The sequence below is a fragment of the Apteryx rowi genome, unplaced genomic scaffold, assembly GCF_003343035.1.
Source record: "Apteryx rowi isolate R43461 unplaced genomic scaffold, aptRow1 scaffold_6, whole genome shotgun sequence".
Taxonomy (NCBI): domain Eukaryota; kingdom Metazoa; phylum Chordata; class Aves; order Apterygiformes; family Apterygidae; genus Apteryx; species Apteryx rowi.
In genome coordinates this window covers 6736225-6753869 of record NW_020450871.1, presented here as the reverse complement: position 1 = coordinate 6753869, position 17645 = coordinate 6736225, and the positions used below count along the sequence as shown (strand labels likewise).

Sequence of the window (17645 nt, the reverse complement as noted above, 5' to 3'; positions counted from 1 at the left end):
CGGGGCAGGGCAGCGCGGCGGCGGCGGCGGTGTGGAAGCGGCGGCGAGGCGCCGAGCGGGTGGAGCGAGCTCGGGGCCTCCCTCAGCCGCGGCCGTTGCGGAGCGCCCTGCCTGCGGCCCCAACATGGACGAGGAGGGCGGCGGGGGCGGTAAGTGGCGGAGTTGGCGCGGGAGCAGCGCGGCGCGGCCGGCCCGAGGCCGCGGACGTTTGCCGCCGCCGCGGCCCCTCGGCGACGCGCCCTGCCCTTCCCTTCCCTACCCTTCCTTGCGCTGTCCGGGCGGCCGCGGGCCCCGGCGAGCGCTGCCTTGGCCGGCGGCGGGCGGCTCTGCCCGCTGGCAACAATAGGGGCTCTGTGCCCGCGCCCCCCCGGGCCGGGGCACGGCCGGGCGCTGCGCCGCTCGGCGCGTTCCGAAACTCCCAGGAAAGGCGAGTCCCGGGAGCAGGAGGGCCGGCGGGCGGGGGCGGCCGGCGCTCCCTCGGTGAGCCGCCCCCCGGGGGCAAAAAAAGTACCTATCGGGCAGCGTGCGAGCGCCGGAAAGAATAGTTATGTTCGGCGACAGCGCTCTGCTCGCGCGTGTGTCGCTTTAATGGAGGTTCGGCGGCAATCCCGAGCGGCTCGTCCGGCTCGGGCGAGGCGGACCGCTCGTGGAGGCAGGGTTAAGGGCACCTTGCCCGAGCTCTTGCCTCGCCTCGCCTCACCTCACCTTCCGAGGCTCGGTTGCGTACCGGCGCTGGCGGCGGGCTCGCAGCAGGCTCTCCGCCTTAAGCCATCGTGCGTTTCGTGCGCGCGTGGGTGAAGCTGGTGGGAATAACCAGTTCTCGCGTATCGCCAGGGACAGTGGTGGCTGGAGCGGCGGCGGGGCCCGTCCCGCCCTGGGGCAGCGGACGGACTGACGGGGCGGCCCGCGACTCCCGTCCGCTGCCCGCGGCTGTCTGCAGCGGCCCGGGGCGAAGAGTCGTGGGGTGTCTGTTAAATAAAACACTAAACGTGCTGCCTTTGAACGCCTTGGTTTCTTTTTGAGCAGGTAAAGGGACGGCTAACCCGCCTCTGATTAAGCACGGCGATTGCTAATTCTAAATGTAATTGCCCGCAACTCGGAAATCAAGTGGGTGCGGTGTTTGTTTTGACAACTTGGAAAAAAAATACCAGGATGAATCAGAAAAATAAGTCTTCAGACAGGCAAATGTGGCCATTTCTCGGCAGTCACTTCTCTTGCTTGTTTTGTCAGCAATAGATTTAACTCCAACAAAAATCGGAAAAAAGAAAACCATGACAAAACAAGCCAGTCTTAATTTAAAAATTATCATCAGAAACAGTTGAACATTGTGATACTCAAAATAATGTTATTTGTACAGTATCATGGACTTGCATCTGTAGTAAAGGGAAGTTATCGTGCTTGCTGATGACACTAACACGGTGTAAGGTAGTACTTTTTCACATGTAAGACTTTAGACTTTAAAGTGGACCTGTTGCAGAATCAACCTTTCATAAGATGCTAAGTGTTTCAAAGTTGAGTTTTTGTGGGAGAAGAAATACTCAGAATCTCAAGAGGAATCGGTCTGCGTTTAGTAAGACTAGTTGTATTGCTGAAGAAGTCAGATTTTTATATACCACGTAGTGTGCAAGTGAAACTATTCCCTAGATTCAAGCCCATTCTTTTCCTTTTCTTTATAACTTCATACCACATTAATAAACATGTTGCTTTTGGTTTTTTTTTGGTCAAATTACAGTATAATTTCTGTTTCTCCTTACCTGACTTTGTAGTAAAACAGTCACAGACTAATGAGACTGGAAGTTTTTCTGCAATCAGTGTATTTGGACTTTTACATTAGGTTCCTGTGAGTATTACATTTCTTTCCAAACAGAGATCTCGTCTGGCGTTCTCTTATGGCACACTATCAATCTGGAACACCAGGATCAGTTAGATCATTTCCAGCTAATGAATTGTTATTTTAAATTAGGAGTTTTTTTTTTTTTCTTCTTTTTAAACAGTACAGTGCCTGTGGAAAGTGTCGATTTGACAGCCAGTCAATTTAAAAATGCTTTAGCGCTCCTGACGAGTCCTGGGATACAACGTAAATGAATCTGACCGGGGCTGTCAGTATTTTGAAACACGCTAGGACATTTGCAGGGCTCCCAAGATTCCCATTACTGAGTGGGAAACTCATGGGGCTAAGCATATCAGTGCATGCGGGTGCTTAGGAAGTATGCAAAATTACTTGAGAACTGCATAGAATCACCCTAATGAGAGACTTGAACTAGATAAGCATCTAAATAGCTAGGACATTAAGCTGTGATTCAGGAGGTAAACTTCTCTTCCCAGTTCAGTTCTGCCTGCTGCCCTGCTCTTCAGTTTAGCTCACGTCTTCTGCTTCAGTTTCCCTATCTATCAAATGGGGTCAGTTATTTTACCACCTTTTGTAAAAACTGTGAATGAAAGCAGAGCTATGTGAAGTTAGCTGTTATTATTTTAGAAACATTTAATGGAAGAGAAATGCTAATTCAGGGAATTGTTCTTAGTACTGCTTTCTCTTTTGTGTGTGGAGTCTGAATAGGGGCATGCATTTATATTATACAATCCATTTATGCACAAAACTCCCATTGATTTCAGTGGAGGCTCTGTGCATGGATTACTGATGTGATATGATCCAAGTCAATTAGCGTTTGTTTCAACCTGCTTTTGTGTTCTGATTAAAATATCTCTGTTCAGGAAATTTCTCCTCCTCCCTCTCCTGACTTGGTTGAATATCATGTCTTTTGTGATCTGACTGAGGTTTTTCTTATACGCATGCTGTTAATGTAGCGATGGTACCGTTGAACTGAGATCTTTACATTGAATATTGGTGTTGGCAGTAGGGGGTATGATTGTGTACTGCTAAATAGTAAGCAATCTTTTGTATAATTAAAGAATATATAAGTAGTCTATGTGGATTGCTGTATAGAAGACATGGCAGAATAGGGCTCGTTGTTGTCATCGTCGTCGTCTTTTTTTTTCTCTCTCTCTGAATTTGAGTCTAGTCATGCAGTGGCTTCAGAGTCCCCCCGGCTCAACTCGGTGGCCTTCCACTTGGAAACACTACAAGATCAATTACTGATCTACTTTTGCGTGTGTGTTTGTTTTAAACAAACTCTATGAAGGGCTCTGAACATACATGCAAAGAAGTTAAAATCCTGCCTCTGCTTGAAGAATGAACAACACTGTAGCACTAATCATGGCAGTGCGTTTCCCTGCTGTTCCCCGACCTCCCTGCTTTACTGGTGAACCCTGAAGCTTATTTGGGGGTGAGAGAGCAGTTCGGTTGCTATGCTCTGCTAGGCCTTGGCCGTGCTTGCCAGCAGCCGTGCCAGGTAGCATGTTGGTTTCTGTTATAGAGGCAGCCGTTTACTAGGAACTAGGCTGAGACCAGCTCGTCTTGCAGAAGACTCGGAAGAATAGATTTGCTGCCAAAGCAAATTTAGCAATCTGACTTCTGTTCTGTCTGTGTAGCAAAGCCAGTTATCCATTTATAGGTAAAAGCTGTTAAATGTAATAAAACCCACAAACTATCTTAACCAACTTTAATTTTTTTTCTAAAAAGATATATCGCCTTTAGACATAAGTAGTCTGTGGATCTCTTCTGTTCTTTACATTGTAGTATCTTTCAAAGGTAGATGTTAAAAATAGAATCCATGTGGCCTTCTGATGGTTTTACACATTTGCTTTGCATTTAAGTCTAAAATTGCGTGTTTTGTTCATTGTAAAAGATAAAATACATTTCCTATTTAACATTGTTGTGTGTTAGCTCTTAACATATGTTTCACTATGTGCACATTAAAGTGGATAACTTGTACTCGTAGTTTTAAAGAGTTGTCCCAAAAGGTCTTTGGAGGAGGGCTCATAGTTTTACAAAACATTCTAGGGAAACGTCAAGAGTAAAAGAAGACACCTGACTGTTAGACTAACCACCTGTGCTGGTTTTAGGGCAAGGGCAAAATAGCTGATATGAGACACAATTAAAAGAAACAAGTAAATGACAGAATCAACAGAGCTTCACACTAAATCTTTTTTTGCTAAATAAATACTTCTTCATTTTAAATGGGATGTCTTGTGTTTGTTTGTAAAGATAACCTGTCAGTTCAATAGTATCATAATTTTAGCCCAAATTGCATTTAATATCGTATCACTCCAAAAGAAAAATGCCATAGTAAAACATTAATAATTACATTTTGAAATGGTAACTATTTTTAGTGGTATCATATTTTTTTTTATTATGGAAACACATTAATATTTTTCTTAGCCTAATGTTCAATACTTCTAGCAGTGACCTGGAGGAAAAATAAAATTATTGCCTATAAAATTTCTAGAGGTTGCCGAATTTGTCATATTGTGAAATAATGATATGCAGTCCCTTGTGCACAGCAGTACAAACCGCATGCCATGAATTGCAGTGGAACAATACAATGATACCATAGCATTTGTCTGTACTACTACATCCAGGAAAAAAAAAAAAGCCGTGGGATTTACTGACGGGAACGTTGTGTGCTCTGCAGAACAGTCTCGGGAGTCGTAGTAATAGCCACCTGAATGTGGGCTCCCTGTGTGCTACTGCTGCTAAATGGATATTGCAGTCTTTTAACATCAGTGGAGCTATAAGAATCTTTACCATTTGAGGGGCTGTGTGTCTTGAGGCAACACACTGTTTTCCAAGATATATTCTGCAGTTAAAATTGAATTTCTCAATTTCATCATGTTTATTGCATCCCCTTCTTTCTTTATTGGGTTTTGCACATTTTTTCAAGAGAAAACTGATGAAATACAGTATGAATTTCTTCCTGTTTCTTCTGCTTGCCTTCTGCTTGTCCAGTAGGTCTCTCCTTTCCTAGTACAACAGACAAGTTCTATCTCCTCTTTTAAATTGTTTCGCTTACGCTGTAGCTCTGTCTTATCTGCTATCTCTTGCCTGCTTCCTTTCCCTCCCAATACAAACATACTTTAGTCTCTTTCTTATTACACCCCATCTTTGGCCTCATTTACTTCTTGAACTACTGCCCCATCTCCCTTTCATGTCGAAAGTTGTTGAGGGAGCTGCTCGCAGTCGCTGTCTGAAGAGTAGCTCCTCCAGGTTCATCCTAGGTCCTTTCCACACTTGTCCTGACCCCTTGTACTCGGTACATTCCCTTCCTCCGCTTTGTCCTGCCAGCTACCTCTAGTAGTGTTTACTATACTTATTTTTGAAATCTTGCTCTTTCTTGGCTTGACTATTCTCTCCTCATTCCCCTTCTATCTCCTTAATCGTTTTTTCATTTGGAAGATGATCATTCTCCTTCCAACTTTTTGTGAGGATTTGCAGGACCCTACCCTTGGTTTTCTGCTCTTTTCTCCTCTACATCTTGTTTCTGGATAATCAAATTTGCAAATAATAATTTGAACTATCGTGTTCAAGCTGATGACTCACAGCGTATACTGTCTGCTCTGGATCTAGTACTATCTCTCCCAGCTGAAATGTTGGCTTGTTTGCCATCTTAAGCGTGCATAATTGTCATCTTGAGCTTAATGAGTCTAAACCAGAGCTCACAATGTTGTTTCCACCCACTGCCTTTCTTGATGTCTGTGGACACACACTGACATCCTGGTTGGTTATTGACAAGTAAATAATTTGATGTTGCAATTTATTCTTTCTTAACAAAAATAGTCTGCAGAAAAGTCATAGAAAAATGACATTAACAGAGAACACTTGCAATGCAGAAGTGTTGGGGTGAAACACTTTCACAATCTTAAAGTTATGAAATAAGTTATGTTTTCCTATGCAATATTAATTTTCCTGCTTGAATGCCTAGATAGATTTAATCTGGTTTTCTGTAAATCCCATGGGGCTAGCCAGCAGGTAGGAGTGTTTTGTGGTGACTGAATGAATCTATATTATATGATTTTTTTTTCCCCCTCCCTTTTTTGATAAAGTGATGGTGAATAATGTGCTTCGCTCTTTCTTCCTGTAGTTTTTGAGTGCTTAAGCATGTACTGTCAGATTGCGCACATTTTAGCGAAGAGTTTGGACACATTGACCGTGGGCTTCATTCACTGAGGATAAAAATAAGTTCTTGGCAGCTACTCACTGGGAAAGCCTGTCAGCTTATACATTTGTAAGGCAGGAATCCTGTGGAAGTGAAGAACACATGATATTTTACTTTAAGCTGTACAGAAGCAAAGAAAAAATAGTGTGAACAGCCATGACTGGCATTCCTGAGTTCTTCACTGTGTGTTCTCTTAAGCAGTATGTTGTATGGGAAAGGTAGGTGACTTAGATATTAAAAGTGTATGTAATTATGCCATTTGTATGACTTTAACATATAGCAAAATTTTTTGAATTGCATGTGACTTCCTTCTTTTAATTCCAACGATTTCATGGGAAAACTTGGTATTGCAAATTTTTTGGACAGCAGTGTTTCCTTTTAGTGGGATAGACACACAAAATCCAGTAGAAAACCATGTGTTTTGTGGTCCTCTGAGATTTGCCTGAAGAAGGAAATGGCTTGACCTATTTGTTGCTATGAAGTAAAAACATTCTTTTTTTTTGTCAACATCTGTGTCACATTTATTTCATTACTTTCTGAGATTCTTTAAACCTATTATTTGATAATGTGAAATTTTATTAAAAGAAAATAAAGTGATCCATAGCTGTTTCCACAATGTAATTGAAGTTCTGATATCTGTTTATACATAGGTATGATATCAGTAGGCAGCTTTTTCCATAAAAATTAACATGTAAAAAGGCAAACACCTAAATGTTTTCTCAGTATTTCCCAGAAAAAAATGTATTTGTTGGATCTCTCTTTCTCATGGGCTCCAATACCAGGTTATACTGATTAATTTCTTGTCTGGTCATCTTTTACTTGTCAAATTCAATAGGAACTCATGGAGTTAACAGGAAATGTAGCATGCTAGAAGCTTGCAAAAGCTAAATCCTAATCTCATATGGGATATGGAGTGCTAAAGATCTCTGATCTAATTTGTCACCAGGTCAAACTTCTTTGCATGATTTTACTAATTAGCCTCTTTTCAGATGTTCTATTTTTTCTTATTATAGAAAGAAATAGTTACCTTATGCCAGAAATATGGAAAAATTGTGAAATTGATACTGTCATTTAACAACCAAATGGAAATTGTATTAACAAGGGTATGTTTTGCTGCAAGACTATTAACTAATAGTTCTTCTTAATTCCATATGAGTATTCTTCTGTTCAAAACAAGAATTGGGGATCAGTTCATTTGTGCAGATTGAATCTGATTTCAAATCTGACTTTGCCTGCCTTGCGTAAGGGCTCAGGTGGATTTTGAGGTGATGAGGATGCTGTCCGTGGATGTGGGTCCTTTACACAAAAGAAGAGATCGGCTGTTGATTTTTAAATGCAGTGCCTTGAATCTTAAAACAAACAAACAGAAAAACCTGTGAAAAATGAAAATGATGAAACACAAGTCGATGGAAACTGTCTAATGTCCTCGAGTCCTTGCCTTCTCTCATAGCAGTCCCAAATCTTTTGCATGTCCCCAGCGACATACCACGCATCTCTTTCTTGGCAGTATTCTATTTCTGGCTCCCCATCCCCTGCGCATTTGCCTGAATAAGTAATGTTGCTTTATGTGGCTGGGTGGGAGCCGTGCTCGTGCTGATTGGCCAGGTAGGGGCTACGCGTGCGGATTAACCGGCTGCCTGCTGCCTCTCGGGATGCGGGAGAGGCTGAACAATAACTGGGGGAATTAATTTTAGAGTCTCTTCTCTGCCCAGCTCCCCGTTCTCACAGTGCTTGTTGGAATATCTACTCTGCAGTCAAATTAGATCGAATTTGACTGATAGGTTTAAAGTACTTTGGGGGAAGGAGTAGAGGGGTAGGAGATGAAGTTTATTCTGTCTTGCTCTCTTGCTTGCTCTCTCGCTCTCTCACATGTACAAATGCGCAGAAAAGGCTGAAAAAATTGGCACGTGCAAGTAGGGGAATTGCTCCTTACTGTTTTTTCTGAGAGGAGCTGTGAGATGTAATCATTTAATGAGTCACGTCTACATTTTTATACAACCACCTCATTAAGAGTTGGTGTAACTTCTAGCATGAAGATGTGTATTTTGTACTATCTGATTCATATTACAGAACACTCTTCAGGTTGCTTTCTTGTTTAAGACCAAGTTCTCAAAAGTCTTTATTTGCTCTTACATTTTTGCTTTCATATACTGTAAATATTGTATTCCTTAATGATCTTTGTTTAGCTCATAAGCAGTATTGTCTGTAGGGTCAAATTATGGCATAAACAGTTCCCGTTGCCTTAATAGGAACCTACATAAGAGGGGGGATCAGCCCAAAGGGGGCATTTATAATTTAATAGCTAACTGCACTGCATATTACAAAATAAGGAATTGTCATCTCTTGAAGTAGTATAATATTTGGTGGTCAGATTCTGAGTACAATTGCCCTTATTTATTTATTTATGTATTCACTCCTCTTTCTCTTGCGCTCAGGGAAGTTTGGACTAATGAACTTCCTGCCTGGTCATTCTAATGTACCGACAAGGAATTTTCCCACCAGTATGCATACTCTCCCTGGGTACAGTTGACCAGTTGCAGATGCAATTTTTGAATTTGTAAAGCTGCTGCATGTTTTTCTTTCTGTATCTCACAACTGGCCAGCCAGGGGATGTGGAGGAAAGTTTTTTCTTCTCAGGAAATTGAGGTTAAACCAAGTGGCTGCTAGAGGAGATGGTGCCTCTCTGGCAGAGAAACTCTGCTCCTATGGGAAGAATCCCTCAGGTTAAATGCGTTCTCTGACCATGAAACTCCGAATGCAAACAGGATGGGCTTGGTTCTGCATAGGGCCTTTTTGAGTCCGTCTTGAGAAGACCAAATGAACCTGACCCCTTTCTTAAATGTATAAAGTGCTCAGCCATTTGTGATTGCCTACACAGGGAACTACTGTGTTCAAACCTGATGATGCAGGTACTGCTCCAGATCCTTGTACAGTGTACGAGGCTGATGAGCCATTGTAATACATCTATAGAGTTTATTCCTTGGGGCAGATGAATATGAGTCTATATATTGTTTTGTGGTTTTCTCTTTCCTTTTTCTTATTTGTGGTTCCTTTATTTTTTATTTGTGTATTTATTTATTTTTAACGGAAAGTTTTCTGCTTGGGACCCAGCCAGAACCAATACTTTAATATTTCAGGAATATACCTTCAAGAGTCTCTATCAGGCTGAAGCAAACCTTAGTTTTGTCCTGCATTCCTAACCACAGTATATGCTAGTTGGAGAAAACTCATTTTTCACTAGTTATTAGTTGCATAAATGTAGAAACGGCTAGTTGGCAATGTGCAAGTATGAGTTTATAGTCTCAAAATAATGCCTTTACTTCAAAGAACCTTCTAATTTAACTCACTCTTCTGCAAGTCAGTTTTGACATATCACTTGTTTAGTTATCCAGTTTACCATATTGTGTACCTGCAACATTTTTTAAGTTGCATCCAACATTCATCTGGGGACCAGGAGAACATCTGGGCTTGTTTTCCCACAGTCTCCTGTCACTTGTGCTGCTGTTCCTGAATTGCAGTTTGTACAGAAACTGCTTCTGAAGTGGAAGTTGAAACTTGTAGCCAACATTAGTCAGATGCAGAGTTTAGAGGAATGACTGTTGTGTCTAGGAAACCGATTGCAGCCACAGAAGGGAGAGATGAAAGGGTTCAGGTATTTGAGTGGTTTGTTGTTTCTTAGTGGAGGGGACCCTGACCGGTTCTGTAATCTGGGAATCTCAGGTTGACTCTTAAGGCTATCTCGTGTTTATTATGTGAGACCAGCTTTTCTAGGCAGTTTGTGGCGTTTCAGCTTGCTGTGGATGTTTTAGTAAGGACGATAAATGAAGCATATGGATTTGGGGTTTTTTTTGGCTATAGGAAGTGGATTTTTGTTCATTAAACACAGTAACTTAAAAAAAAAAAATCTGAGAGGAAGCTTTTTTTCCCCCTCAAGTGATTTTTTTTGTCTCTTTTTTTTTAATCAAAATACTTCTAACTCTCTTCACTCATTTTGTGCAATGTAACTTGGAAAAGCTGCAATGTTTAGTCTTGGTCTTGTACCAATAAATGACTTAGTATCACATGAATGTTTTAAAAGATTAGGTGATATTTTGTAAGAGCAAACATAAAAAGAAGACTAGTTTAAATCCTTCCGCCTGTGAATTCACTGATATCCTAAGTATAAAGAGGACACATTGTCATTGTTCTTATTTTGCTTAAAACTTATTTTCCCTTTGCATCTTCTACCTGTGTTGGAAGCTTGAAAAGGTAACTTGTATTATGAAGGGGAAAGGTTGGATGAAATTGGTAATCCAAATTAAATACAAATAATACTCTGAAGTTTGTGGAGCCTGTGGGTGGGTGGACTTGGCAGATATATCCATTGTGGTATGTTAGACTTGAAAGACCATATGGAGCTGATTATTTTCTGGCATTCTGTAGTAAAGGTTTTGAAGAAAAAATGCCTTATTTTCTTCTTCTTCTTCTTTTTTTTTTTTGAAAAGGGATGAAAAATTGGAAGTACAAATTCAGTTTGCATTGAATAGTTTGTTGTAGTAGCATATGGAAAAACAATATATTCAAAATCAAGCTACCAGAAGAACTTCTCCTACTGTTTTCCTATTGGCTCTCTTGTTTTGTGAACGTAGCCAAAGATCCTATGCAGCTGGGACTAATACAGGATCCAGCTGTAACTTTTTTATTGTTGTTCAGATGTCCGGTGATGGTCAAATCTAAGTTATTGTGTGGAAATTCAGTAAAGGAAAAGGGTAGGGTGGGAAAAAAGTGACTCTCTGTAAAAATATTCCAGTAAAAGCAACAGGAACTAGGAGTATCCATTTCAGAACTGTGCCATAAATCCCATCCTGAAATATTTAAACGCCTTCGGATTTTGTTTTAGACTTTAAGTCATACAAGAGTTTTTGTTTTATTTTTTTTAACAGGAATAAAATTAACTAACTGGAATGGGAAAGTGGCCGTACTTTTAGATTACTTATGGAAGAAGATATCAGTTGATTGTTCATAGTATGAGATTGTAATTAAAATGAAGTTCTTCACTCTTTTTAAGGTATTGGTACAATATGTAGTGCTGCAAAGTGGAATCCATAGGACAGTTTTGACTTTATGAGCTTAACTTTTACTCTGTTTCAGTAGTCTTTGTTTCACAGAGCCTAAGTAGGTAAGGGAGGGGAGAAACCTAGTATTTTTTTTCTCAGAGTTCAGTTTACCTTGGGTATATTTTGCTCTCCCAACTCTGCAGAGGATGGTTTGGATAGAGACTGAACATTCTGAGTTCAGTTAATTCACGTTCAGATATGCTGAATGTGAGAACATCTAACGACAACCGAAATAATGGATCCTTTTTTTGTTTTGTTTCAAAACCTTTTTTTTCCTATATTACAAATGTCAGATTTCTCAGTTTTCTTTATAATTGTAGCCAGCCATCCTGTTTCTTAGTTACTTGAGACCAATGGTGCAAAAGTAGAAATGCCCTGTCCTTTCAGACTCTGCTTCTTTTCTAAATCTTCTTTCAAATGTAAGTGGCAGATGGAATCCATCAAGTGACTATCTAAATGTCACAGTTCTATTACTGAGTCTTTAATTTTCAATACAGTACTCATCAATTTGTGATTATGCTAGTCAAAGTAATATAATAAGATTAAAAATAATAGTATACAAATTACAGGTCTTAAGTGGCTGGAAGAGCTAGCTTGACATAACATAAACTATTTATATTTATCAATTATAGTGAAAGGAATTTTGTAACATAACTACTGTCCAGAGCCCAGTCCTGGAAAGTGTTAATCTATTCATTTACACACTCCTTAATTCGTTGTTGATATTAACTCTTGTATTAGGGTGGAAAAAAAGAATAGAAAAAAGCTTTGTGGCCAGTCTGTTGGCTTGGCAGCCAGCCTGGCATTTTGCCCTACAGAACTAAAACTTAAGAGGAACAACAATTTATTTTCCTTCCTGAGTTAGTACGAGCTGATCTGTGACTCCAAAGTGGAAGTGAAGAGTGGACAAAGCAGTATGTTTCGTAGGCATGACACTTCTAACACGAATTAATTAGAATATAAAACTTTCTGTGGTTGGTATAGCTATGTGAAGTGTAATAATTTTCAGCGAGAGTTCTTGAACTTGGTCACCAATGTGAACTGCAAGAAAGGGGAAGTTTTGTTGCAGTGATAGGACTGCTGCAGTCTATGGAGGAGTGATAATTAATAACAGTTGACTTTATTTGCATCATGACTGAATTAATTTCCTATCAATAAGTGTCTTGTGAACCTGCAACCAAATTGGCATTTTCCTCTAGGCCTCCTCTTAATGTGGCTTTTTTCCCCCCTTCTGTTTAATGAAGGAAATGACAACACTTACTTTGCTATGTTGCTTCATCAACCATGTATACTGTGTAGCTATGTTCTGCCTTGATTGAAATTGCTTCCTCTCCCAAACACCCCTATATTTTATGTTTGTTTTTAATACATTATTATAAATTATTACAAGGCAAATAGTTTACTTTCCCTCTTTTTTTTGGACATTGCAGCAATTAAATAAGCAGCTACTTCATTTCATCTTTGTTTTCCAAGAATGGCATTTTAAGTCCTTTCTTCCAGTTTTTAAGGGTTCTGATCTTTGCTTGAAATGTTCAAGAGCCTAAAGGAATCATTTTCAATATGACTGTCTTGAAGTGCAGGTCAAGAATCTAACTTAAAGTGCATTTTGCAAAATTGACTTTATGTAGACTCTGCCTATGTCAAAGGCCATTAAAACACAGCAACTAGAATAAGAACTTTGTTTGCAAATTTACTTTAAGATGGTTAGCTTTGTTCATGATATATTTAAAGGAAATTCAGAAAATACATGGTGCCTAGGGAATAAAATCTATGAGCTAAATAGAAGAAAGTAATATGATAATGTCTTGAATCACTGAGACAGATGCCGCCATGCTATTTAACTGTTACCATATTATATTCTTTTCTGGAGCTCAAATGGATTTATGAGATATTTGCTAATATGAAGGGATAACATCAAAAGGTCCCTCTCGCATTTGAGAAATAAAAGCATGATAATTCTAGCGACGTTTAGCTTTTCACAGCCTTTATTTTGCATTATGAAGGAAGGGTTTCATTCTGAACAAATACTTGCTAGCCTGAAAGCATTTTCTTGTATTTGAATTTTGGATAGTCAAATGACTGAATAAAAGTGGCTTAATTTGTGTTACAGCAGACATAGAGTAACACAGAATACGTGCATACAATAAACGTATTCAACTAATCAGTCCTCTTCCTTTCCCTTCCACTCCCTCGTGGCTGCAAGTTCATCAGCTTCTGCTGCGGTATGTGACTTCCTCCCAAGACTTTCTGGAGCAGAGTAAACACAGTGGAGGCATGCATTAATGAACAATGGAGTGATTATTTTCTGCGGGGCTGTATACGTTGTCATTTTCCATAGCCATTTATTCCTATGGCAACTCTGTCATCTACTTAGTGTGCACACATTGTGAGCGCCATGCAAAGCTGCATGCTCCGCTATTTACTGAAAATGTTGACATCACCATTAGATCAGTAAAAAATATTTTTGGATCTCGTTAATGACCAAGTTGGTATTTAAAACAGAAAGCTTGTGATGAGATTTTATTTGCATAAGTTCTTAGCTAGGACAATAAGGGATGGCTAGACTTCCGTTTCTAGTTAGTTTATAATTGATTACATTTTGTGGTTCTTTTTTTTTAAATACAACTGCAGAAGAATTCAGGAAAAAACAAAAATAATGAGGAGCTTCAATTTGTCTTAGCACTTGTAAGTCTTCACAATAAAATATTTATAGTCAGTTCTAACGGAATCTAGCAGCCTGATATAAATTTGTCTGACATAGCAATTTTTGTTGACCTCTTTTTCTTTTAGGGATCAAAATGTAATCTTTCAGAACTAATTTATGAACATTTAGAGGTATTGGCTAAACATCTGTAGCTTCAGTTGGATATGGCTCTCAGATGTTGTGGTCAGACTTCAAAAACTTCAACGTTTAAGGTCTGATTTGTTAAGACACTGAAGAGATGGTAGGACAGATGCTGTAACTGAAAAGTGGTATAGAGCTAGTTTATTATAGAGCAGACCGTAGACCACTTTCTATCTGGATGTATGCTGTCGGGATTAGATGACTATTAGTGATGAAAGTTTATGCTTAATACTGCCACTGTTGTTATTACCAAGCCATTTTCTCCCGAGTTTTCTCAAAGTTTGTATAACGAAAGCTCGTGCCAGGTAGAGCGCCGGTTCCAAAGAGGGAGCTTAGCTCTGCGGAAACTTGCTTAGCAGAGGCTAAATATAACCGCGTTGTCTTGCGGAGCCACTATCTGCACTTAAAGAAGCCGTGATTTGCTGTAGGTTTTACTCATTTAGAAAAAGTGGTATTATTGTTACCTTTCATGTAGTGTTGAGGGGTAAGAGAACTAAAGCATTTGGTCCCATTCAATTGTTTCCCAATCAACAAAAATGTTTGCTATTTGAGTGTGGCTGAAGGAAATAGAAATCTGAGCAAGAATGTTTATAAATAGGGCCAGCAGGAGCTGGTGGATTTGGAAAGAGTTTGCGGGTGAGGGTTGAATATCAGTTAATTACTTAGAGGTTTTAAATCTTTCTCCCTTCAGTTTCAGGAGAAATGCTGAATTTTGTAGGCTGCAAGTATGAGGCACTGAGAGTAATATTGCTTGTATCTTTTTAGGTAGAAGTTGTAGTGAAAAGCAAATTATTTCTTGTTCAGTAGTTAACTGAGCAAATGATTAAATTATTTGAAACTAAAGAACAAAAAATGATAGTATCTGCTCAGGTTATTTTTTCATTGATCTCTGGAAGGAATGCAGTGATTTTTGCCGGTGACTAGGAAGGGATAAAACAACTTACAAAGGGTATTGAAACATTTTAGCAGCTCTAACTGAAATTATTAGGAAAACTTTAAGTAGGGAGAATGTATTTATTCACATTAGATTTTGATTACAGTGCTGGTGGGAGTACTTAAAATAGGCATTTTTTTCTTTTTGTAACCCAAAACTTATTTCCATGCTTAAACAAAGGATCCGAACATATGTTCTATCTGCTTTATTTTGAAAGTATGGTGAGCCAGACTGGGTATAAACTACTGGTGGTCTTTGGCCAAGGAAAGAAGAGAAGACCAGGGTGTTAATCTTAAAACAAGTGGATCCATCCAGGGAACTTCTTGTCAGTGGACCAAGTAAAAAGCTCTTTTCTATCTGCCTTTGAGACCTGTCAAACTAATTGTTTAGTGATATGGTGACAAGCAACATATCACCAATGCTAAAGATGCCCTTTTATAAGGAATCTAGAAATGCTTTACAGGCTTAAACTAAGCCTTACTGTTCCTTCGCTAAGAAAACTGTGAATGAATTCCTGACGTCTTTTAGTGCCTCGGCCTGCAGGGTGCTTTGCCCACAGGGCTGTTGATGCAATATCAAGAAGCTGGTACAGTTCAAGTGTAAGTTGACCAAGAGAGCAAAACATTGTGTTAACTATAGTGCCTTTCTCTCCCAGTGTTGTCATCCGCTGGTCAACAGTTTCCCCAGCAGGTATCAGTGTTACTTTTTTGGATGGGGCTGCAGGAACCGACTTTGATGGCTTATGTGCCGTAGGGCTGCTGTGCCTTCTGGCATTCATCTTCCCGAGCTAAAACTGATTCAGAGGAAAGCGAATGCTACTCTTTTCAAGCAATTATTTGGTAGATGAGTAGTCCTAGCGTGGCATGCTGTAGGTGCCTTTTGGAGACTCTTAGGGGTAGATCAGAGAATGATTACTTTCAAAGCGAGCTTTGACTCTACCTCTGTTAGCATGTAGCTGATCTTGGGCACTGTACAAGTGGAAAGCTTCTGCGATAAATACTGCGTCTGAAATCCAGCTCCAAAGCCAGGTCAGGCAGGGATTGGGGGGAAGGGGAAAAATGAACTTTCCCTTGCATGTTGTGAAAATTGGATTTGTAGCCTTCATAAAGGGCCGGCAATCATAAGTAACCGACTACTGCTCTCCTCTAATGAGCAAAGCACAGAGAGCAGCTCCCTTGCTGCCAAGAATAGATGTTACTGGAAATTTGTGATGGAAAGACTTGCTGTGCACCGACTGTTTTGCAGGGAACGTGGGGGGTCTGATGAGCTGTGCCTGAATCTAAAGCAGGAGTCGAAGATATTGCTGGCGAGCGGCCGTGGGCCCGGGCCCTGGCACCCCCCTGCAGCTGCTTGGGGACATTCCTGTCAATTTTCCGTACTGCTGCTAGAAGTGGATCTGACAGGAATGTCTGATACTACACTGGGGTGTTTGCTTTTCAAGTCTTTTCCAGGGTCTATCCCAGGAAAAAATGCAGGAGCAAGCCAACCAGCCGTTTCTTCTCCCCAGTAACTGGGGGTGTTGTGGGAAGCACAGCCCGAAGTGCAAAGCTGAAACACATTGCTATAAAATCTGTTCTTCTGGTAACATCATTTCAAAACACTGAAGGGATCAGTGTGATCTTGTTTGCTTCTTCCGCGCCCAGGAGAAGTTGGAATAATCTCTGTTTTCAGAGGGAGTTGTCCCATCCTTGGTCCAAGAAGCTTGGCTCCTGGAGCTGAAAGCTGTCTAGATTGGAAGCAAGGCATTTATGATTAGTCCAGTCACTCATAGGAATTACTGGGAGTTGTGTGCCAGTGGGAGATGGAGTACAGCCAAATTAACTTCTGAAATAAAAGCTTCTGTCTTTGGTGCCTTGAATATCCAAGGCATTCAAGACCTCTCCCTGCTTTTCTTTTCATGCGTACGTGCGTATGGACTCCTTGGCATTTCTGGTGGAGGGAAAGGGCCCTGTTCCTGATTAACGAAGGAAAAGGAGCTGATAGAGGAAGATGTGCTTTAGTCTCAGTAATTTACACTTCTTCGCCTCACTGTCTTCTCTGCAGAGCGTCTAGGAGTCATCCCGTATCCTCTGAAGTGTACATACAGCCAAATTCTGTTCAGTGGTAGTAGCAGCTCAAGGCATCCAGGTTCCCACTGTGTATGGTCTCCCATTGGCTTGACCTGTTTTCCCTCGTTGCTGTGTGCTGGTGGCTGGAGGGCACATGCCGGATCGCTTCTGCGGCCTTAGGGGAGGGTGACTGGTGATGGCTGGTGACCTGGAGGTGGTCAAGTTGCAAAGTAAGAACTCTCCTTCGTGCATAAAATGGCAATTAGAGTTAGGGATAGGCGTAAAAAGCAGATCCTTGCTTTAGAGATAGAGATTTACAACCTTTCCTATCTGAATTCTTTGGGCAGAACCTATTTTGAGTTTAAATGTTACAACTTGATATTTTGATTATGAAGGGGGAAAGGAATTTGTGTTTTTGAAGCAAGTACTAGTATAAAATAATTTGTTGAAGTTCACTTCTGTGTTCTTATTATTTCCAGTAACACTGTTTATTAATTTTACAGCTCCTTTCAGATGATCATCACCAACTGCCCTGTTATCTACATAAAGGCTGTTCAGAGGCCCAAAGATCAGTTCCTACCCCAGAAATATAGCCACTTAGGTCGCAAACTCTAAAATTGTTAACAATTTCCCATTTTGCATGAAATGGGAATACAGTACAACTCACAA

The 17645-nt window shown here is 40.4% G+C and overlaps 1 protein-coding gene across 1 annotated transcript in view; it reads left to right on the top strand.

The window, feature by feature from the left end:
- Positions 1–11: 11 nt before the first annotated feature.
- Positions 12–17645, top strand: part of CYTH3 (cytohesin 3) — a 52741-nt gene continuing 35107 nt past the window's right edge. The window contains exon 1 of the mRNA XM_026083278.1: positions 12–149. Coding sequence (XP_025939063.1) covers positions 125–149 — 25 coding nt within the window. The 5' untranslated portion in view covers positions 12–124. The remainder of the gene's footprint in view (positions 150–17645) is intronic.